We start from the raw sequence: 21,667 nt of genomic DNA on the forward strand, positions 1-21,667 counted from the left end.
GCACTCCACGGCAATGCAGATGACACACCAGACAGCCTGAATTAGGAGTAGAACCAGGAGGGAAAAACCAATGCTTGGGGGTAGGGAATCTTCCAACTCAGCTCCTGTTAACTCTGCAAGCCAAAGCCCTAATGGATAAGATGCTCCTGCTTAGACGGATAGTGGGAAGCTTGCCAGACAGTGCTCAAAAATGGCAGGCTCTAGGGCTTTAGCTGATTAAACTTCAGCAATGCACACTCGGGGGACCCGAAGTCTTGACTCTTGCCAATCTAGGTCTAATACAGGGAGTGAGTAAGCATTCCATTCTACTTCCATGTTTGGGTGGCATATATATGCAGAACTTTCAGTCTGGATTAAATACTCAAAGCATCCCAATGGGTTTCTGCACACTTCATACGCCCAGTGACAAAAGGATTTTATTAACCATGCCATTCAAACCATATCATGCTTCGTATAAGACCCTACAAAGGATGGATTTTCTAAAAGTCATTCACGGTTTAAATTATAGGACTTCAAAATGTCAATGGCTTGGTATGTAAAGAAACAAATTTGAATAATACAGTACTTGTATTTGATAGAGAGCTTCATATTGCCAAAGCATCTCACAGCACCTCATGCTGTCTTACATGATTTTTGCAGTGTTAGATGCCTGTTGTGTAGGAAACTACATCAGTTAATCTATGCCAACACTGGCTCCCAGGACTGAGCTGAATGATCAATTCATCTGCTTTTTGGTGAATGTGGATGAGGGAGTATTGTTCACTAGCGCTCCATGCTCTTCTTTTCAAATAGGGCCTTCTTAAAACCCTCTAAAACTGCAAGAAGAGGTAGACAGGCCCTCTGTTTAACATCTCATTTGAAGAACGGCACCTCAAACAACGTGGCACTCACAAGGTCACACCCTCCACAACCTTCAAACACCGAGGCACGAACAATGTTACTAAATAATTATAATAATCCTTGCATTTGATATAGCACTTTTCACGTATTTTAGATGTCTCAAAGCGCTTCACAGAATATGCTGTAAAGTGAATTGACTTTATATTTTGTGGGTGAAACGCAGCAGCCAATTGCACACAGCAGTGGCCCACAAACAGACGTGGATTGAGTGACCAAATTATTATTGTTATTTTTTCAATAGGGATTATTACTCCTGGAAAAGCGATCCACCAATTGACTAACATCTGAGTTCCTACTTAATGCTAGGTAAACAGAGGCATGTGGAGTAAGGAAACTTGCCCAACATTTAACCCTGCGGGGAATCAAACCCAGGTCCTCTCGCTTGAAGGCGAGTGTTCTAACCACTGAGCTACAGGACTCCGCATGAGCCCAAGTGCCACTTGGGTTAAACATTTAGTGTTCTACATCAGAATTTTCATGTTTAACTCTTGACTCCCCTGAAGCACAATAATGTGATAGCCTGAATTGTATTGCAGCAAAGCAATGTCCAAACAAGTTTTGTTCGTGGCTCCCTCTGGTGGACAATGACACTGATCGCCCTAGTATCAGAATTTTCAGAGAAATCATTAAAACACGCTAGTAATACCTCGTCATTTAAAATGTATTGTGAATAGTTTACTGAATAGTTCAACTCTGCAAAAAATATATGGGAAATTCTACCTGGGTCCAGATTGACTAGCATAGCATAGATGTATTTAAGGGGAAGCTGGATAGGTACATGAGCGAGAAAGGAATAGAAGGTTATGCTTGAAGGCTTAGTTAAGGAAGGGCAGGAGGAGGCTCATGTGGAGCATAAACACCGGCATAGACCAGTTGGGCCGAATGGCCTGTTTCTCTCCTTTATACTCTAATGTAATGTACTATATTTCCGTTGCATCCTCTCGGAGTCTGGAAACTGTCAAATTGTTAAATTTGGTCTTAACTTTGAAGTGTTTTTTCTGTAGCTTCTTAAAAGAACTTGAAAAACATTGGCTTCAAAATTAAGGATGTATCATAAGTGTGTCAAATTCTAGACATTGTAAACTACTACATACATAGAGTTCAGCTCTATTGACGCTAGAGAGTGAAGGCGAGGGTAATCCTGTAAACACTTTAATTGCACTATAGTCAGTGATTCAACTTCTGCTCTCTGGAACTCTAACTTGGAGTCCATCTGACTCGTTCCTTCCTTCCCTTCCCTCATTCAAGGCCCGTCGCAAAACACATGGACCTCTTTAACCATGTGTTCGATCATCTCGAAGACGTCTAAAAGACATGAAAAGCACTATATCAAATGTAGGAAATGTAGGAATTATTATTATTATCTTTCCCCTCCCCACTCATGGCTTCTACGCCCAGCTCGGGTTCACTTTGCATTATATTCTGTGAAGCGCTTTGAGACGTCAAGAAGATGTGAAAAGCGCTATATCAAATGCAAGGATTATTATTATATTAACTGTTTGTTAAAGTAAGTTAGTTGTAAGTTAGTTTACTCACTCATATCTGTACCTTTAAGCAGCTTTAACACTAACTTAAATATCAGTTTTTATTTATGGCTTTTAAATCTTCCCTAAACATCTCTATAAGCTGTTAGCATAAAATTGGTCACTTAATCAACGACTGTTTGTGAGACACTGCCATGCGCAATTGTCTTTCATGTTTCGCCCACAAAATATAGTCAATTCACTTTACAGTATATTCTGTGAGTTACTTTGAGATGACTCAACTACGTGATAAGGTGTTATATCAATGCAAGGAATATTATTATTATTAGCAAACATGATGGAGAAGGAAATAGAGAAGTATGGGAGAGGGGATTAGGACGGGTGGAGGTTTATGTAGACTATAAACACCGGCACGGTGGTGGGCTGCATGGCTTGTTTCTGTGCTGTAACTTTCTATGTGATTCTATGTAAAAGGGTCAAATGTCAATTTGAAAAGCAGGTTCATTGCAAACAGATCCAGATTCAAGTCTGTCAAATTCCAATGACTGACTACCCTCATGTTGTGTTTTCAGTTGATACTCAGTTTTGTAGACAATGCTACTCGCTGATCAGCATCGAGAATGGAAGAGGTTACCAATCTGCATCAGGCTCAGTGGATGCAGTTAAGCTGATTCAGTGCTAAAATCTTCCATATTAATATTCACAGTGAATGCTGGCTGGCAGAAACACATAGGAGCTCAAGGCTAATGAGAGGATATAACTACCCTCGGTTCAGTGATCCTGTGTTGAATACCAGACTCCTAAGGGCATTTCTCCTGTTGGTGGAGAATAATGTTGAGATTGTAATTTATTGTATAGGTCAGATGACTTATATAAATGAACTTGTTTGATTGTTAGATGGAGTGTGCTTTTGATCTCTTCTGTTGTCTCTCTACCGAGTGCATTTTTAGTTGTACAGAAAAATCCTCTTACGTTTGTTTCTAGATTTTCACTTCTGAAATATTTGACCCTTTTTTGTAACCCTCTTCTGCCTGCTGTTACCTGCTCCACACTTACCATTTATCAGGTGAGTGAAGTATTGAATTTTCCATCTATTAGTGCCATGGAAATTTCCACACCTGTCAATAATATCTACATGTGTCCAGCCTGACCTCGCACAACATCTCGCAAAGATCACAAGTTGAGGAAGATAATAAATAAATAACAATCTTTACATTTGATATAGCACCTTCCACATCAGGAGGATATCTCAAAGTTCTTCACAGGATTTAATGTTAATGTTACATGCATTTGTAGGCAAATATGACAGCTAATTTGCCTCAAACAGCTAAGCAGTGAATGACCAATTTTATTTGGGGGATTGTTGGCCAGGACATCGGGAGAAAGTCCCTTCTCTTTTCGAGGAGTATCATGGAATATTTAACATCCATTTGAATAGGCAGGTGGGACCTTGGTTTAACGCCTCATCCAAAGGATGGATTTAATAGAAAAAAGACATAACATACCTTAACAAAAGTAATCAAATACTTAAGATGTTCCAGTTAAGATGAAATTATTGCAATAAAAACTTATGTTAAAGTGTTCCAATTGGTGCTGTGGTGGTCTTATTATGGTACCCAGTTTTCCACTGCGTTTAATGCAACTGAATTTAAACTGCGTGCTTAAATTAAGAGGCATGTGTGTAAACTTGTGTTCTTTGTAAAGTTGTGCCACAGTACATTGGCCTGGTTCCACAAATATTTCTCTGAAACTGTGGCTTCTTAGTGCAGGTAGTTTCTGACTGTTTCCAGCTGAACCAGATTATCCACAACTCCACAGACTATCCTTTACTGCACCAAGCTCCTCATCACCCTCATCTTTGCTAGGCTCCTTTGACTCCTATTTCTCTAGTCAACTGACTTTAAGATCTTTATTCGAACCTTGAAATGCCTCAGTGCCCTTGCTCACCTTATTTCTGCAATCTCCCGAGGACCTGCTGCCCACCCATTCCCTCTGTTGTGATATCTCAATCATTGGTAAATAAACTTTCAGCCACTTTGCCCCTGTTCTGTGAAACCCTCTTCCTGCATCTCTGCCTCACACCTTCCCTCTCCACTCTCAAACCCAACTAAAAGACTAGCTCTTTGTGCCTTCAGTCACCTCCCTCCTGCCTCCTCTGACCTCCCGCACCTCCTGCCCTCCTCAGTCTTCCATTTTGAGACATTTTCCTAAATAAAATGAGCTATATGTTGTTGCAGTTTGTTCCAGAACTATCAAATACAGCCCCACAATGATACCCTTTTACATTTGACATTTTTTGAATAACAGTGTTTACTTGAAAAATAAAAATGCTTACTATGGAGATGGGCTTAGGTTAGGAATCATGAGTACTATAACTTATTGATATTTTTCCTTAATTTCAGTGAGTTTTTTAAAAAAAATTCAAATGATCAAATTGTTGCAAACGCTGTATAAGAGTTGATGCAAAAGATATCGAACACAGAATTCCAGGGACTTGATATATTAGAATACTTTATAGTATACAGCACAGAAACAGGCAATTCAGCCCAACTGGTCTATGCCGGTGTTTATGCTCCACATAGCCTCCTCCTGCCCTTCCTCAACTAAGCTTTCAAGCTTAACCTTCTATTCCTTTCTCCCTCATGTACCTAGCTTTCCCTTAAATACTTTTATTTTCTTTAAAAATAAAGTGTTATTTTAGCATAAAGTACTTACATTCAAATAAATAATAATATTAATAATAATCCTTGCATTTGATATAGCGTTTTATTATGTCTTTCAGACGTCTCGAAGCACTTCACGGAATATACTGTAAAGTGAATTGACTGTATATTTTGTGGGCAAAACGTGGCAGCCAATTGCACACACCAGTGTCCCACAAACCTTCATCGTTGAGCGACCAAATTATTATTATTATTTTTTTGAAGGAATTATTATCCCAAGAAAAGCAATCTGCCAATCGATTAACAATCGTCTTCTACTTACTGCTAGAACATGTCGCCCTGCCGGGAATCAAACCCAGGTCGCTCGCTTGGGAGGCGAGTGCGCTAATCACTAAGCTACAGGACTGTACATATTAAGTTATAGCAAAGCCTATTTGCTTTTATGCGAATCTATTATTCCTACGGTAAAGTAGATGTCTTAAATTGTCCAATTGCACTGAATACCTACCCTGTGAATAATGCCAGCTGAGTGGAGGTGCTTAATGCCACACAACATCTGGTACAGCAGGTAAGACATCCGCTCGTGATCCAGTTCCATTTGAATGACTTGACATAAATTGGCATCCATCAGTTCCATAACCAAGTATCTAAATATAAACAGGAACAAAATGAGCCTGATTTCACAAGAAAAAAATGAATGCAAGTTTCACATCTTGTAATATGTAATGATTGATAGATGGAAGGGAAAGTTAAAGATTCATGAAAACTGTAGATACAATAAAAGACTCATATTTATATCATAATCCACATTACCCCTGCCCTTTGCCACTGTGTATACACAGGGGCTGATTCTCTGATTCTTTCTACATTTACTGACCTTCACAGTGTGAGCTTGGCTCTTTAGTAGGAAAATGATTGAGAATATTGTATGCAAATCTATCAATGCTCTTCCAAAGACGCTATAAGGAATAGTCCAAATGGATTATAATAATCCTTACATTTGCATTTTTTCCCTTCTAAAATGATAATCCTTACATTTGCATTTTTTCCCTTCTAAAATGATTCTGACTCCATTCAGCCTATTCCTTGTAGATTCTATTCTCTTCAGATAAGCATTGATAGATTCTCATATAATATTCTCATGCATTTCCCCACTCCAAAGCCCATTATAAGGTCATGATTTCAAAGTCAGGAAATGTACTGAGGATTGGAGAATTAGCCCTTATACTTTATATACAATGAAACAATGGTCAGGTCTGTGTTATAATTTTGTCATGGAATGAGCTTGGGATGATCATTAACTATTGCTTGTAACAATAGTGAAATGTCGTGGAAACAAACTACTTTTATTTTGCTCTAGTTTTAAAATAACTTTACTTTGGTGGAAGATTTTAAAAAAGTTTTGGCTACATATGAAGATACAGTTAGCAACGGAAATGTGAGGGTAAGAAAGATCAGGGCTTATATTACTGAAGAATGATGGTTATAATGTTATAGGCATGAAAAAGTGACACCTGATCACGATGATAATTATCACATCAAATATAATAAACACCAATAGTTATCATAATTAAGAATCATTTGAAGAAGGCCCTTTAGCTCATTTAATCTCATCCTTCCAGAGTCCCTCCCTACTATCTTTCAATTAAAGCACCAAGTGGTTTCTTAAATTCGTTCAACATACTGACCTCAAATACTCTTCCTGATAAGCTGTTCCAGTTGTTAATTACCTCTGGGTAAAGAAGGACTTTTCTTTTCCAACCTCTTGTTCTGCTGCCTTGGTGCATCCAAAAGTATTGTTCTGAGTTTACTTTCTCAATCCCATTTAAAATCTTCCATATTTCTCTAAAATCCCCTTTGAGACATCTCTTTTCAAGAATAAAACATCCTAGCTTATCTAGTTGTTGCTCTTAGTTCAATCACAAGAATTGAAAATCATCCTCATTGCTCTCCTCTTGACTGCTGCTGGACTGCTTCTATACAAGGCAACAGTAGCTCAGTATTGCATTGTACTATACCCCCGTTGTATGAGCTCAAATCTGATCCAAGCTTGAATTTATAATCTTGTGTCCTAAAGACAAGAAAGCTATCAACTAAGCCACACAGACTTTGACCTATCTCTTTAATACTTAAATCTCACTATATAAGAATACTCTATCTTTTGTCTGCATCTTTCATTTCCCAAACCAGTTGATATTTATCGGGTTTCTAAACAAAATCAAACAAAGAAGTTTTGTGTTTATTTTCTGTTGAACAGAACCCAATTTCCTTGAATCAGATATTGGCCAGCAATCATGCGTAAAATAATTGCAATCATAACTTGTGAAAAAAAAGCTTTAAACTGATTTTCTGCCACAAATATATTAAAACAGACACTTAACGTGTAAACTGAAACATATAATGGTAATAAAGACCTTTGAGTAGGCTTTAATATGTTTTGTTCTGGCTTACTTCTTTGTGGAGTCCTGTAGCTCAGTGGTTAAAGCACTCGCTTTGCAAGTGAGAGACCTGAGTTCAATTCCAGGCAGAGGGCGAAACCTTGGGCAAGTTTCCTTACTCCACACAGAGCCTAATAATAATCCCTCCAAAACCAAAAACAATAATAAATTGGTCATTTTCAATCGACGACTGTTTGTGGGACATTGCTGTGCGCAATTGGCTGCCGCGTTCGCCCACAAATATACAGTCAATTCACTTTACAGTGTGTTCTGTGAAGCACTTTGGGACGTCCTCCCGACGTGAAAAGCGCTATATCAAATGCAAGGATTATTATTATTATTACTGTGGATTCCCAATTTGGTTAAACAAGTAAATTTAAAGTGTTTATACTTCACACAAATGTCGATCCTAGATCTTATCCCAAGGCATCCTGTGATGTTGGTGATCAACTAACTGATGACCCGCATACGCCTGCACAAAGCAGGAAGTGACATCAGCGGTGACCAGATAATAATAATAATCCTTGAATTTGATATAGTGCCTTATCACGTCTTCGAGTCGTCTTAAAAGCGCTTCACAGAATATACTGTAATGTGAATTGACTGTATTTTTGTGGGCGAAACGTGGCAGCCAATTGCACACAGCAGTGTTCCACAAACAGTCGTGGATTGAGTGACCAATTTATTCTTATTATTACCCCCAGAAAAGTGATCTGCCAATCGACTAACAACTGGGTACCTACTTACTGCTAGGTAAACAGGGGCGTGTGGAGTAAGGAAAGTTGCCCAAAATTTCGCCCTGCCGGGAATCAAACCCAAGTCTGTCGCTTGTGAGGCGAGTGCTCTAACCACTGAGCTACAGTACTTCACACAGTTTGGCACTTTTAGCTTGAAAGCCAGCAGGAAATGAACAGCTGGTGGTGGGGGCGTCCACACTTCAATCACATTATAACGAAATCTGCAATTTAACGTGTGTGCTGTAACAGGGCCACCTTTTACTACCATCAACTCATTGCTAATTCATTGTTTTCGTCCCTGCTGTAAGAGTACCGGTACTCAGGAAAATTGATGCACATGATACCTGGAAGGGAGGATGAGATCAGATTACTTACACATCCTGGAACTCTTCTAATGATTTCTGAGGCGTAAATACATTTAATAAACTGATGATCTGCGGAGGAAATATAAATACATAAGTTGTCAGTCACTTTGTTGCTGAGTCACACAAATCAAATTATCATTACCCCGAATGTTCTTATTCTATTCGAACTGCTGAAATAAATCCGACCCTTCTACTAGGCAATATTTAAATTCTCATCCACTTGCAGATTTGTTGAGCCTTGTCAGGCATTATCATACTATTCCAAACAAAATAATGCCATTGATGAAAAGAAAACTTGCCCATAAAATAATTTTGACTGATTTTAATTTCATTGTCTATTGGGGTCATTCACAGGGAATATAAAAAGTGAACAATAATTGAGATTGTGGAACTGTGACCTAGAGTACTTTTATATTTCTATAGCTTCCAAAATGCAAGGCCTTTTTTTCCATGTAAATGGCTGAGTTGAGAAGAACTTTCATTCGGAAAGAATGGTTGTGCCATTCTGAAAGATAATAGGAACACAGGTTAGCAGGAATAGAACTGTGTAATGTATTATTCATATATAATACACAATTTCGTGCTCATTATTACTTAAAGGTCATACAAAATAGGCAATCTAAAATCACACTGGTTTCTATGGAAACCAGCGTGTATGTTGGTAGATACGAATCTGCAGATCCGAGCAAGAATTACTTGTCTATTTTATTGATCCTGTATGCTGTGATACGGTTGGTTCCTAGCAACACAGAATGAGTGTGTCCTGAAAGTTTAGACAATCACAAGAAAACTGCACAAAATAGGACAATTTTTTTGCCCTTTGCCATATGAAAAAGTCATTTTACAACTACCTCAAATTTACAACAGAACCACATGTTGTAAATATTGATTTACAAAAAAAATTAAATGTTTAGAAGTCTTTGATATGGGAAAGATTAAATTTCAGACAAATACTCTAGGTGAAATTAGGCAGGTCTATGCAAATGTACTCATGTGGAAGTGTATGTGGATTGGATTAGGATGCAGCATTTCTCTGTTATTGTAGTGAGGGTCAAAAGATGTCTACGGTGCCAGGGACATACATTGTTACAACAACATTTTTATACATTAATTGGTATTTAGCTATCCGAGCTACATTTTTAAAAAATAGTATTTATTCTGAAATATACAATGTAAAACCATCCTAATGTGAATCTACTCAAAGCAAGCAACTAATAATAATTTCTAAACTGGAATTTATACACTGAATGCTCTCTGGGACCAAAATTCCAACCTGTCTTAGCCTCTCAGACTTTGACTTTAAATTTAAGATTGTGCAAAACTGTTAAATATTGTTAAATTCAGTCTGAATTTAGAAGCTAGTTCTTTTCAACAACTAGAGAAAATCAGCTTCCAAATCAAAACTGAACCTAGAAATTTCCAAAATTTTTATTAACCTCAAATTTTAAGACAAAGTAGAGCTATAGGCAAAGATTAAATGAAACTTTAGGCCATACATATCTCTGCATGCCCTCACCCCTGTCTGTACTTTCTTTCACAACCTAGTACCTCGCTATCAGTAATCTTCTCTGATCCCACATCTCTGTTTCCCCCCCAACCCTTCCCAACCCCCCCACACCACCCTTCCGCTCGGCTAATTTGGGCCTGCTGAATATCCCCAGCCCTCTGCACCACAATCATTGCTTAAGCGTTCAGTTCACTAACCTTTTGAACTCCGTCCCTCTACCCCTCCATCCTCCTCCCACTCTATCCGCCATATTTCCATATCCATATTTCTTCAAAGGTGCTTCTTCTCCCTTTCCCTCACTCAGTGTCTGACCTAATCCTTGTCAAGCTCTCTGAGATGTTAGCATACACACTACCTAAACGCAAGTTGGTGGTTTTGCTTGCAATGTTCAAAAGCAGATCATTATTACTAAACACCAGAAATAAAATACTACAGCATTGGCCAGTGTCAGCTGGTTTCACCAGAGGTGAAAATATTCAGATCACATTAGCAGCTTGTCTAACATTTCTAGTCCACTTCACAAGGCAAATAATTCCACTTATGATAAATGATCCCCAAACAAATTTCATAAACACACATTTCAAAATCCTAATAGTTGTTTTTAATAATAGACATCTGAATTGGTATTGTACCCTTCACAGAACAATTTTAAACATGTTTTTGATAAACGATTGTGTAGTGATTACCTCTAGAATTTCATCAGAGGTGAAATAACACATTTAATTGGAAAGCAGATTGGAATACTTTTGAGATGTAACCAATTCATCATAATTATTAGCTTTAGAACATTGTTATAAAATTGACTGGCTGGAGTTATCGGGAGCTGTCATCCCAATTCCCTACACTTTTCCAGTGCTCAATGTATATTATAATAATAATATTATAGTATATTGTATATTGTTTCTCTTCAGATACTTAGTTATAACTCCAGCCAGTCATTTCACATTAAATGTCTTAATCAACAAAAATAAGAGGAATAGTAAAACGTCACTTTGGGATTTATTCTGCTTGACATGTTCTGGCTTTGAGACCTCAAACTCATGCATTTATATTTGCATTTATATAGTGGGTATATTCATGCGGGTAGCATCTCAGAGCACTTAACTGTGGCAGTGCCTTGCACTCAGCCAGAGAGGGGGAGGAGGCAAAAAATGGAATATTAAAGCGCGTGGCAAGGGAGTGGGAGAGCAGGATTCAGCCAGGCTCATGTGGATAGAAAAACATCAGCACACACATACATGTTGGGCTAAAAGGTCTGTTTCCATACTGTAACATTCCGTTCAGATACTAATAAAAATTATCATAGGCTGAACATACGACCACCAAGAGAAAAATGAACTTAATTTATGCTACTGAACAACAACAAAACATCTTGCATTTATATAGCGGCCTTCATGTGAGGTAGCATCTCAGAGCACTCAACAATGACAGCACTTGATGCCAAGCCAGGGAGAGGGGGGAGGCGACTATAGGCACAGTCGAAGAGGAAGGTCTCAGGCATGATCTGAAGACAGCAAAGGAGGAGGCAAGGCGGAGGGATTGAGGCAGTGAGTTCTGGGCCTAATGCTGAAAGCACATCCGTCAATGGTTGAGCGGAGGGGATGTGTAGAAAGCTGAAACCAACTGATTAAAGGGAGAGGGCAGATAGGGAGTAAGCAGGTCTGAGAGGTAGGGAGATGCCAGGGCATGAACTGATTTGTATGTGGGTGTGAGAATCTTAGAATCAATCAGTTAACTAATTGAACTAAAAAAAAACTTGTTATGCTACTTAACTAAATATGAACATAAATTTTGCTGTTTAAGAATGACACATTGAATTACAGCATGGCTGTCATGAACCTCTATTTAATCTTTCACATATTTGGATGTTACTGTTATCCGTTTATATTAACTGTAGTTAGATAGCATTAATAAACAGTGATGTGATTGCATAGAGAGCATTTCCTATTCATGAATAGTTAATTTTTCAGGAAGAGTAAAAGCATTAGACTAAAAGATTACACTTTTATAATACACTTCTTACATTCTTTAAGTCAAGATTTTAACATAATTCATAAGGATAATCTTCATGTAATCTTTATGCAAAATCCAAGGAATAAGCAATTAATTCTATTTCCTATCTTCCAATGCTCCAGGATGTTGCCACTAATCACAATATTAGTCAGCTGTAATACAGTACTCCTGTGTTTGGTAAATATTATTAATTTCTTCTAAGAATAAACACCTACTGTTGTACACAGATGTTGCATTATAAGTAGCAATCTGCTGCAGCATCACATCAATGGACTATATAATTAATAATAAATAATAATAATTAATAAGGATTAATAATAAATGATTTGCAAAATGCTTCAGTGTGAAAATCAGGTAAAAATATAATCTTTCAACTTGATAGTGATAGTGTTGCATATTCTCAATGCAATTCTGCTAATGGCACAAGTTCACAGTACAAAGGCATCTATAATTCAGCTCCTATTAACACTGAAATGACAAACCACTGAAAAAAGGAAATAGCACATGGTGCATTGGAGTAGAGTAGAGTTGCTCTTCTGATGTGGGGGCAGGAATCATTGAGAGAAGAGCACAAGAAGGTAAAAGATGACAAACATTTCAGTCGCTGATATCCCTAATCTTGATCAATGCAAAATTCACTGAATGCTGCACTAACAAAGACCTTGAGAACCACACACACAACAGGGTTCATAGAAAATAATGGAATAACTTTGTAACTCTTAGAAATATATACCATTACTTTATATATTTTTGATGTATTGTTGCATTAGTTATGCACTCAATAGAATGTACACGGTGGCCAGTACAATAGCAGGTACCATAGCTGGTTTTGCACCATACAACTTTATGTTCAGTCCAAATAGATCACCGCAGTTGTTCTTTTTGTACAGATATACACTGGCATAACTAGAATCTAAAGATCAACAATACCACTTATAATAGTACCACTTGTAATACTAAATGGAGACGCAACAATTAATTGCTTTGCGAAGACATTGACTTTATGTGAATGAGCCATATAACTGCAAGCAAATAGTCCTTGAACATATTCAAGACTGAGATAGATATATTTCTTATTGCAAAAGGGATTAAGGGATATGGGGATAAGGCAGGTTTATGGTATTAGCTGGAGTAAGATTAGAAGATCAGCCATGATTGAATGGCGGGGCAGGCTCGAAGGGCCGAATGGCCTACTCCTGCTCCTACATGTTATGTTGTGTTAAGCTATTATTGCACAGAGGAAGGACTGCGGGATTAAACAGCTATTTGCATTGCAGTTGTTATGTATTTTTCACACAACCTCAACATATACGACAAATGTAGCAGGGAAATGAGAGAACAAAAGCTGTGGAGAGACTTAGTCAAACGGATGATGGGGGTGAAATTAGTGACATTTAATAATAGTTTCAATGTGAATAGTTATCCCAGTGATGGATACAGATACAATCCAAGATCACACTCACTATTCCAATGGAAATTTACAATCTGCTTTGAGCTGACAGTAATGGAACAATTAGGTAACCCAGTGTATTGGAGAAACAATGCCACACAATGTTCTTTGCAGTAAAACCTAAGGTTAGTTTGAAAGAGTACAGATCACACTGTGTAAACTGTCATGCAAATTCACATCTTCCCTACATTTCTGGGCAATGTTTTCAGTGATGTTATTCCCAGTGGAATGTCTGTGTGACTAGAAATATTTAGGACATGTTAAAGCACTAAAACTTACATTTTTGTGGTTGACACATTTCATGAGCACAAGCTCTCGGTAAGCCCGTTTGGCATGTGTCTGGTTCTGAAATGGTCTGCTGAGTTTCTTAATGGCCACATTTCTATCAAGAACAGCATCGTATGAAGCACTACATGAAGGAACAAAATGACAAGTACTGTTAGTCAGACTAATTGTGATCCTAATATTAGTGCAGAACTAGTAACATTACAAATTAACATTGTCCTAAGTTAATAATGTACACACAAATCGTTGGTGGTATTAGCAGAGCGTGTTACAAGGCAGTGTATTCAGCATTTGTAAATTATGTTTTTTGGCTGTGCGGTTTCATCCATACCAATCTAGAAGGACCTCAATGTAATAATATCAATTTCTGAGGACTGAAGGTGTCACCAGAGACTTAAACAATGGCTGAGAGATAAACTCAGTCCACACAGTAATTGCACAAACACACCCCAATGGGTACATTATAATAATTAACACTGAAATCATTACTGAAAGGAGTGTTTCAATAAAATGTTTAGTTTTTATAAAAAACTATCTCCCCTCATTAGGTCCCCTGTAAAAGCGAGCTGGCACCCAGTGCCCTGGTTTCTGTGAGACATTGTTAGAGTAGTGTAGGGGAGCCTGCGGGTATCTCATCTTCTATTCTCCTATAGGCAAGTTCTTAACTTTCAATCTGTGCCTCTTTCTATCGGCCCAACACTACTGAGTAAAAAATTCCTCTCAGGTTTTGACAAATCACATTTGTATAGCGCCTTCACATCAGGAGGACGTCCCAAGGCGCTGGAGGCACTTCAAAGGTACCAAAGGTCAGACATAGTGATTGTTTACAGGCAAGCCTGGCAAGGTCCCAGAAACAGCCACGTGGTGAATCCAAATTGATCTAATTGATGGGCACTATAAAATTAAGCAACAAGCTCTGTGGCTTAAAGCTCTATTGCTTTACTATGAAACTACAGAGAATTTTAGCTCATGGAAAAATAAAAAAGCCTATTTTATAGGGCAACAATGCCTGAAAAACAAACATATCTCCAGATTAAGATGTTTGCAGCCACAATCTCCCTCTGGCTGAGGTTCTGATATTACTCAGCGTATTACTGCAGGGTCAGGCAAGTTAGAGCTCTGTGTGCGTGCACATTGAAGTGGATGCATGGAGTATTGCTTAACTAGCTGCCAATTTAAGTGAGCTTCTAGCATTTGGGATAGTCCAATCCTTTCAATCAAAAGAGCTGAAAAGCTGAAAGACTGCTGGGAAATTGTTTTGGCCAATTTTTTCCAAGTTTTATCTCATTTTAAAAAAAAGTAAATTAAAAAGAAGCCTTTGCAAAAGACTGAGCAAGGTCCCCTCCTGTTTATTCTGATACTAGCAAGCAGCAGCAGGTTTATACTGACCTTTTGCCAATAGCATATCAAAAGCTTACCTTGGCATCAATATCAAAGGCATAGTAAAGAACTGGAACATTTGTAACTGGGCCGACTATGCCACTAATACATTAGACAAACAGTTAATGCAGGACTCTTTTCTGTCATGCTTCAAATAGTTCAACTACACCCACAGTTTTCAGCTACTGAAATTTGGGTTTGGATCAAAGGGTTGAGTTTTTTTTTAAATAAGTAAATGGATTCCAGTTAAAATCATATTAATAATGTTGTTCATGGCCCTTTGTATTCTCAAAGCCTGTTCTGCTCCCTTGCACCTGATAATATCAGACATGGTTATTCCAGAGACGTCACATTGACCACAAGACTTTTGTTTGGGAGTTTTGGTCCAAACTTTGAAATATGTTATCAACAAACATAGGATGGAATATTTAGTTTTCATCTCTGCTTCAGTAAAACCATGCAGAAGTGAATGCAAAGTGATCTACTGGGACAGAACTCAACCACATACTGTTTCCTGCTCTGTCGTGTTCTGTTCCAAGAAGCTCCCAGTGAACATATTACTGTATCTAAATGTCCTGTTGATCACAGAAAATGTGATGTCCATGATCAACAGGACTTCTTTGTAAGTGAATGTAAATGAAGTCTGGATAGGTATGGCACATCAACTTGGAGACAAATTCTCATCAGTCATCATCTTGAACACTGGGACTCCTACAGGGGATGTACTTTAGGTCCTGAGGTGCCTTTTCCACCATAGAGGCACCATTAACATTTATTACACATCAGTATTAACGCACCAACATTACATTTTTAATCCCAATGTTACAATTTATGCAGAATTATTAACTGAATCACTCTGGAACAAAACCACATGCTAAAATTCATACTGGAAAATCAATATCACATCATACGCCTCAAGGTATGTCCAGTAGCGAGCGAAGTGAGCTGATAAGATCCAGCACCCTTGCAATTTAGAGGCATTCACACTCAATCCACTGGAGAGCATCTTTGGGAGGCAATGATTGAGAGGAACGGTAACAGGCAATACATAGCCTTTGTCAATACACCTCATACATGTTTGAGGCTACCATTCTCCAGTCTAAGGACAGTAAATTAAAAATTGTATTTCCTTAATTTTTCATACCAATTAATACTGAATGCAGTGTTAGTCAGTGTAAAATCAAACTTCAGATATGTATTAAGCAATGAAAGGTAACTGCCCAGTTAGTCCTTCACTGATTTCCAGGTGTTGTGTGAATATAAGTGTGATAAATGACCTGAATGGATTTGTGCTTTTCCTCTTCTTTTTTGTCCTTTGTTTCGCCCACAAAATATACAGTCAATTCACTTTACAGTATATTTTGTGAAGCACTTTGAGACATCTCGAAAACGTGATAAGATGCTATATCAAAAGCAAGGATTATTATCATTATTATATTATTTTTTGTACTTTCCTTTTATACAATTCATCCTCTTGTAACTGACTCTCCCTCCCTGGATGGCCAGACCATTTAGGAGTGGGCCAGCCATCCAGTCTCTCAGCAGTGGAGGCATCATGGTCTTGTTTGACATGACACCACGTGCTGAAAGACAAGATGGAGGCTTTGCTGGCAATACCCTGTACCTATCCCCAGGAGGCACCGGAGACTACCAGGCATTTCTTTCTCAGATTTTCCACTGCAATAACTCCACTCTGCATCTCCCATTTGTTGTGGCTCAAATCAGAAAAAAAGGATCATTCTTAACCTTCATCCCTGCTCCATAGCTCTGTGGTATTACTGTAACATGCTGTATTATCCTACCAACTGTCTTCTCAAACCCCTTTTTTGTTTGTTTCTTAGAGGGATAAAAATAGCAGCCAGATACAAACATGACTCTAGTGGTTGCTGACGACACAGTAAGACATGATGGAATTGAACATGTCTGTCATGGACCTCCTACAGTAACATTGATTCAGCAAATGATGATTGGTTCTGAATACAGGGAGAGTGGGAGCTAATTGGTGAGGTGCACAAATGGATTTATAACTAATGAATCCTGCAGGAATCTGGATTTGTGGGAAGCTGAGCTTCCCAGAGGTGAGCTGAGCTAGGAGCTCTGCTCAGGTGTTGATCTCAGTTCAGAGTTCCGTGAAGCCAGATTAATAATAATCCTTGCATTTGATACAGGCCTTTTATGCTGCAGGACATCGCTAAGCATTTCACATTGTTTTCTTCTGTCAGGTATAGTGACTCTATATTTGTAGGTATATGTGGCTCTCAATTTGCCCACAGCAATATCCCACAGCCATGAATTGCATGACCAATTTTATCTAGGCGATCATTTGCCAAGAACCGGGAGAAACGTCCTTCTCTTTTTGAACTGTCCCATTGGATCTTTAATGCTCACCTGTATAAGCAGACCAGAACCTCAGTTTTAATGCCTCATCTGAAGAATGGTACCTCTGTAAAGCAGTATTCCCCAATACTGCATTAAAATGCCAGCCTCGACTATAGACTCCCTGACGTAGATATTGAACACATATCTTTCGAACCCAGAGGTGAACTGAGCTCGGTTGACTTGCCTAAAGATGGAAAATCAAAAAATGAAATGGAGAGTAGTCTCCAGTCCCTTTTGGTACAGGCTGGTAGCAGCCACCCTGGGAGCAGGGTAGCCATCCAGTCTCTCAGCAAAGTTGTCAGCATCAGACTGACAGAGATGAGGAAGGTAATTTATTTGTGGATGAATTGCATAAAAGGAAAGTATTAAAGAGATGAGAAAACCATACAAATTCATTCAGGTCATTTATCATACATGTAAAAATATTCCTACAATACCTGAAAATCAATGAAGGAGGCTCCTGTCGCCTGGCAGAAGATTGATATGTGAACGATGTTCCAGCAAGTCAGTCTCTGACACGTCCAGGTATGTGCAGATTTGCTTGTTATAAATCCATTTGTGCCTCTTACAAACTATACTCTAGTTCACAATATGACTTTTTTGTTTGGGAGAGAGTTCTAAAGCTGGAGAAATGCTGTAGGAAAGTATGGCTAAGCTCCACCCTACCTAGAGCATTTACAAATTGAACTTCCTTGATATTTGCATTGCAAATGTAAATTGTAAATGAACAACATTGATCAAGGGGCTCACTCCTTTGAGTTTGTGCTTTTTAACCAGTCTTTGTAAATGTACAGTGTGGGTGGGATTGGGACGTCCTCCAGACGTGAAAGATGAGATTCAAATGTACTTTGTTGTTACTGTTGTTGTGGTTTGTGCTGATACTCCAAATGGGAAGTTTGCTTGTTTAAATGTATGTACGATGTTGGTTGAAACAGTCACACCATGTACTCACCATACAATTCCCTGAGCACCAGAGCCAATGGGCTTTAGATTCTGGTAGCGTTTGAGAACTGTGAAGGTTGAATCTCCTACTTCCACACTGTAGAACTGGTTATCCACTTTGCTTTTACTCATGTTGTAGCGCTTGGCAATATATGAAACATCCACTTGTTTACCAAATCCCTGAAAATAAAAAGGAATTGGAAGACATTAACAATTGCTTTAGCTTGTGCATTTTCTGACATTAGAACAGCTCTTTGTTGTCAATGTTACAGCTGGTAATCCTGCAATAAAGTCATTAACTTCATTATGCTGCTCTGTTGCAATTGGGCAAAATTTATTCTATCATTAGATCACAAGTTCACAAAATTGGTTTGATGAAGAAGGCCCCTTGGTCCATCCAATCTCATCCCTCCAGAAGTCACCTTAGCATCCACCTATCACAACATCAAGTTTCTGGCCTCAACCACCCTTCCTGGTAATCTGTTTCAGTTATTAATTACCCTGTGGCTAAAGAAAGACTTTTTGGTATCTATTGTGAAATTATCCTCTGCAAGTGGTCTGAAATGGTTGAGAGGGAATCTATTCTCCAGAATTGTATTCTGTTTGTGGGTATGGGGTGGCCAGTATTTATTGCCTGTCCATAGCTGATGATACAGGAGCATGGAATAAACATCAAATTGATCTTAAGCTTCTATTCCAAAAGATAGTTTTCCAAACTCTGCTATACGCTCATAATATTTCTACAGTTATTCATGTTGTTGTGTATTGCAAAATAACTATACAGACCTTACTCTTACCAGTTATCAGTTTAGTGAGCAGTACATGTGCAAGATATGAGACCCCAAATCTCACTTTGCCTTACCTTGTGAGATCTTTTGTTCTTAACAACAACAACAAAATTACATTTGTATTGCGCCTTTCACATTGGGAGGATGTCCCAAGGTGCTGGACAGTCAGAGTTTCAGACCTGAGCTGGGGGTCGGGATCGGGGAGGGTGGAGGGCAGGGGGGGAAGCAAGACGATCGACAGCACAGTCGAAGAGGAGAATCTTGAGATGGATCTTGAAGGAGGCAAGGGAGGGGGCGAGGTGGAGGGACTGCGGGGTGGAGTTCCAAAGAGTGGGGGCAGAGCGGCAGAAGGCCTACCCGCCAATAGTGGGCTGAGCGAGGTGGGGCGGGGGAGGTGAAGCAGCCCGCTGAGTGGAAGGAGCAGGCAGGATGGTAGGGGATTAGGAGATCGCAGAAGTAGGGGGAAGCCAGACCATGGAGGGCTTTGAAGATGAGGACCAGGTTCTTGAACTGTGTGATGGGAAGCCAGTGGAATCAAGCGAGGATGGGGGTGATAGGGTCACGGAGCCTTGTGCGGGAGAGAACACGGTCTGCAGAATTCTGGATGATCTGCAGCCTGTGGAGGGAGGAGTTGAGGAGGCTGACAAGCAAGGAGTTTGCATAGTCAAGCTTCGATGTAATGAAAGCATGTATGAGGGTTTCGACAGCCAGCGGCGTGAGACAGTGGCAGAGCCGGGGTATATTGCGGAGGTGGAGGAAGGCAGCGTGTGTCATGGCACAGATGTGGGGTAGAAGGGATAGTTGAGGGTCAAACAAGATGCCATGCTGCACGAGGCAGTGTGGGGGCTAGTGGAGTAGCCGTTTGTGGAGATGAAGAGTAGGCGGTGTGAGAGGTACAATCTGAACCAGTCAAGGACAGAACCATGAAGGTCTGAGAGGAGAGGCGGTGGATGAGGATGAGTGGTTGATGATGTCAAAGGTAGCAGAGAGGTAAAGGAGGACAAGGAGGCAGAGGGAACCCTGGTGGCAGATATACAGAATGTCAATTGCCACTTTGATCAGGGCTTTTTCTGTGCTGTGGGCTACACAGAAACCCGATTGGAGGGATATGTGAAGGAAGTGGCTGAAGAGGAAGGAGTGAAGCTGGGAAGCAACAACTTGTTCCAGGACATTGGAGAGGAAAGGGAGGTAGTTTGAAAGTAGAGATGGGTCCAAGAAGGGTTGTTTAAAGGTCAGGAGTGATTAAGGCGGTTTCTAATGGGGTGGGAACAGTACCAGTGGACAGAAAGAGGTTTATGATGTCTGTGAGTAGAGGGGCAAGGAGGTGGAGCTGGAAGGTAAGGAGAGGGGTAGGGATGGGGTCGAGGGAGCAGGTGGTCAGTTTTATCCAGGTTATAGTGTTGGTGAGAGAAGAGCGGGAGACAGGTTTGAAGGTGTGGAGGGAGGGATGAGTAGGGGCCGGGGTTGGAGGGGGAGATGGGGAGGTGTAGCAGCCTTGATATGCTAAGGCTGGGTGGAATTTCGGATCTTGTGTATGTTGGCAAGAACATAGCTGGATTAATAGTAAGGAAGGATAATTTTAATTGCCTTAGAAATTTATGTAAACACATGAGATCAATCATTTGCAACAGAGCTAAGTATGAAATGATTTTGTACTTTAAGAAACAAATTTGTCATCATAGTTATTTAGTTGCATTGTCCAATAATAATAAAGTATTTATTTAGTACTTTTCTGTCTTATAATAATAAATAATATTAATCCCTCACATTGGGAGGATGGTTTAAAGTGCTTCACAAGATTTATTGTAATAATAATAATCTTCGTATTTGTTATAACACCTTATCACATTGTCGAGAAGTCCCAAAGAGCTTCACAGGATATACGGTAAAGTAGTTTGACTATTTTGTGGACAAAACACGGCAGCCACTTTGTACACAGCAATGTCCCAAACAGCCATGGAGTAAGTGACCAATTTTATTTGGCGGATTGTTGGCCAGAACTGCAGGAGAAACTCACTTTTCCTTTTGAATAGTGCCATGGGATCTTCAACTTCCAACTGAAGAAGGCCCTTCAGCCCATCCAATCTCATTCCTTCCAGAACACCCACCCTACCATCCCCCCCTTGGATACAAAATACAATACAAAATTACATTTGTCAAGCGCCTTTCACATCGGTAACGACATCCCAAGGCGCTGAACAGTCAGAGATTAGGACTGGAGCCGGGAGGGGGAGGGGTTGGGATCAGAGAGGTTGGAGGGCAGAGAGGGTAGGAGAGTAGTCGAAGGCACAGTCAAAGAGGAAGGTCTTGAGGCGTACCTGAAGGAGGCATGGGAG

General features: G+C 39.5%; 1 protein-coding gene across 3 annotated transcripts in view; it reads right to left on the reverse strand.

Moving 5' to 3' along the window:
* The window catches only part of mapk10 (mitogen-activated protein kinase 10), a 124,869-nt gene that overhangs the window by 25,111 nt on the left and 78,091 nt on the right, over positions 1 to 21,667 (reverse strand). For all 3 annotated transcript variants that reach the window (XM_007896950.2, XM_007896947.2, XM_007896951.2), the window contains 4 exons: positions 18,554 to 18,723; positions 13,837 to 13,966; positions 8,598 to 8,656; positions 5,556 to 5,694 (listed from right to left, as the gene is read on the reverse strand). In XM_007896950.2, coding sequence (XP_007895141.1) covers positions 5,556 to 5,694; positions 8,598 to 8,656; positions 13,837 to 13,966; positions 18,554 to 18,723 — 498 coding nt within the window. The remainder of the gene's footprint in view (positions 1 to 5,555; positions 5,695 to 8,597; positions 8,657 to 13,836; positions 13,967 to 18,553; positions 18,724 to 21,667) is intronic.

The sequence above is a fragment of the Callorhinchus milii genome, unplaced genomic scaffold (assembly GCF_018977255.1).
Source record: "Callorhinchus milii isolate IMCB2004 unplaced genomic scaffold, IMCB_Cmil_1.0 Scaffold1, whole genome shotgun sequence".
In the NCBI taxonomy this organism is placed as follows: Eukaryota; Metazoa; Chordata; class Chondrichthyes; order Chimaeriformes; family Callorhinchidae; genus Callorhinchus; species Callorhinchus milii.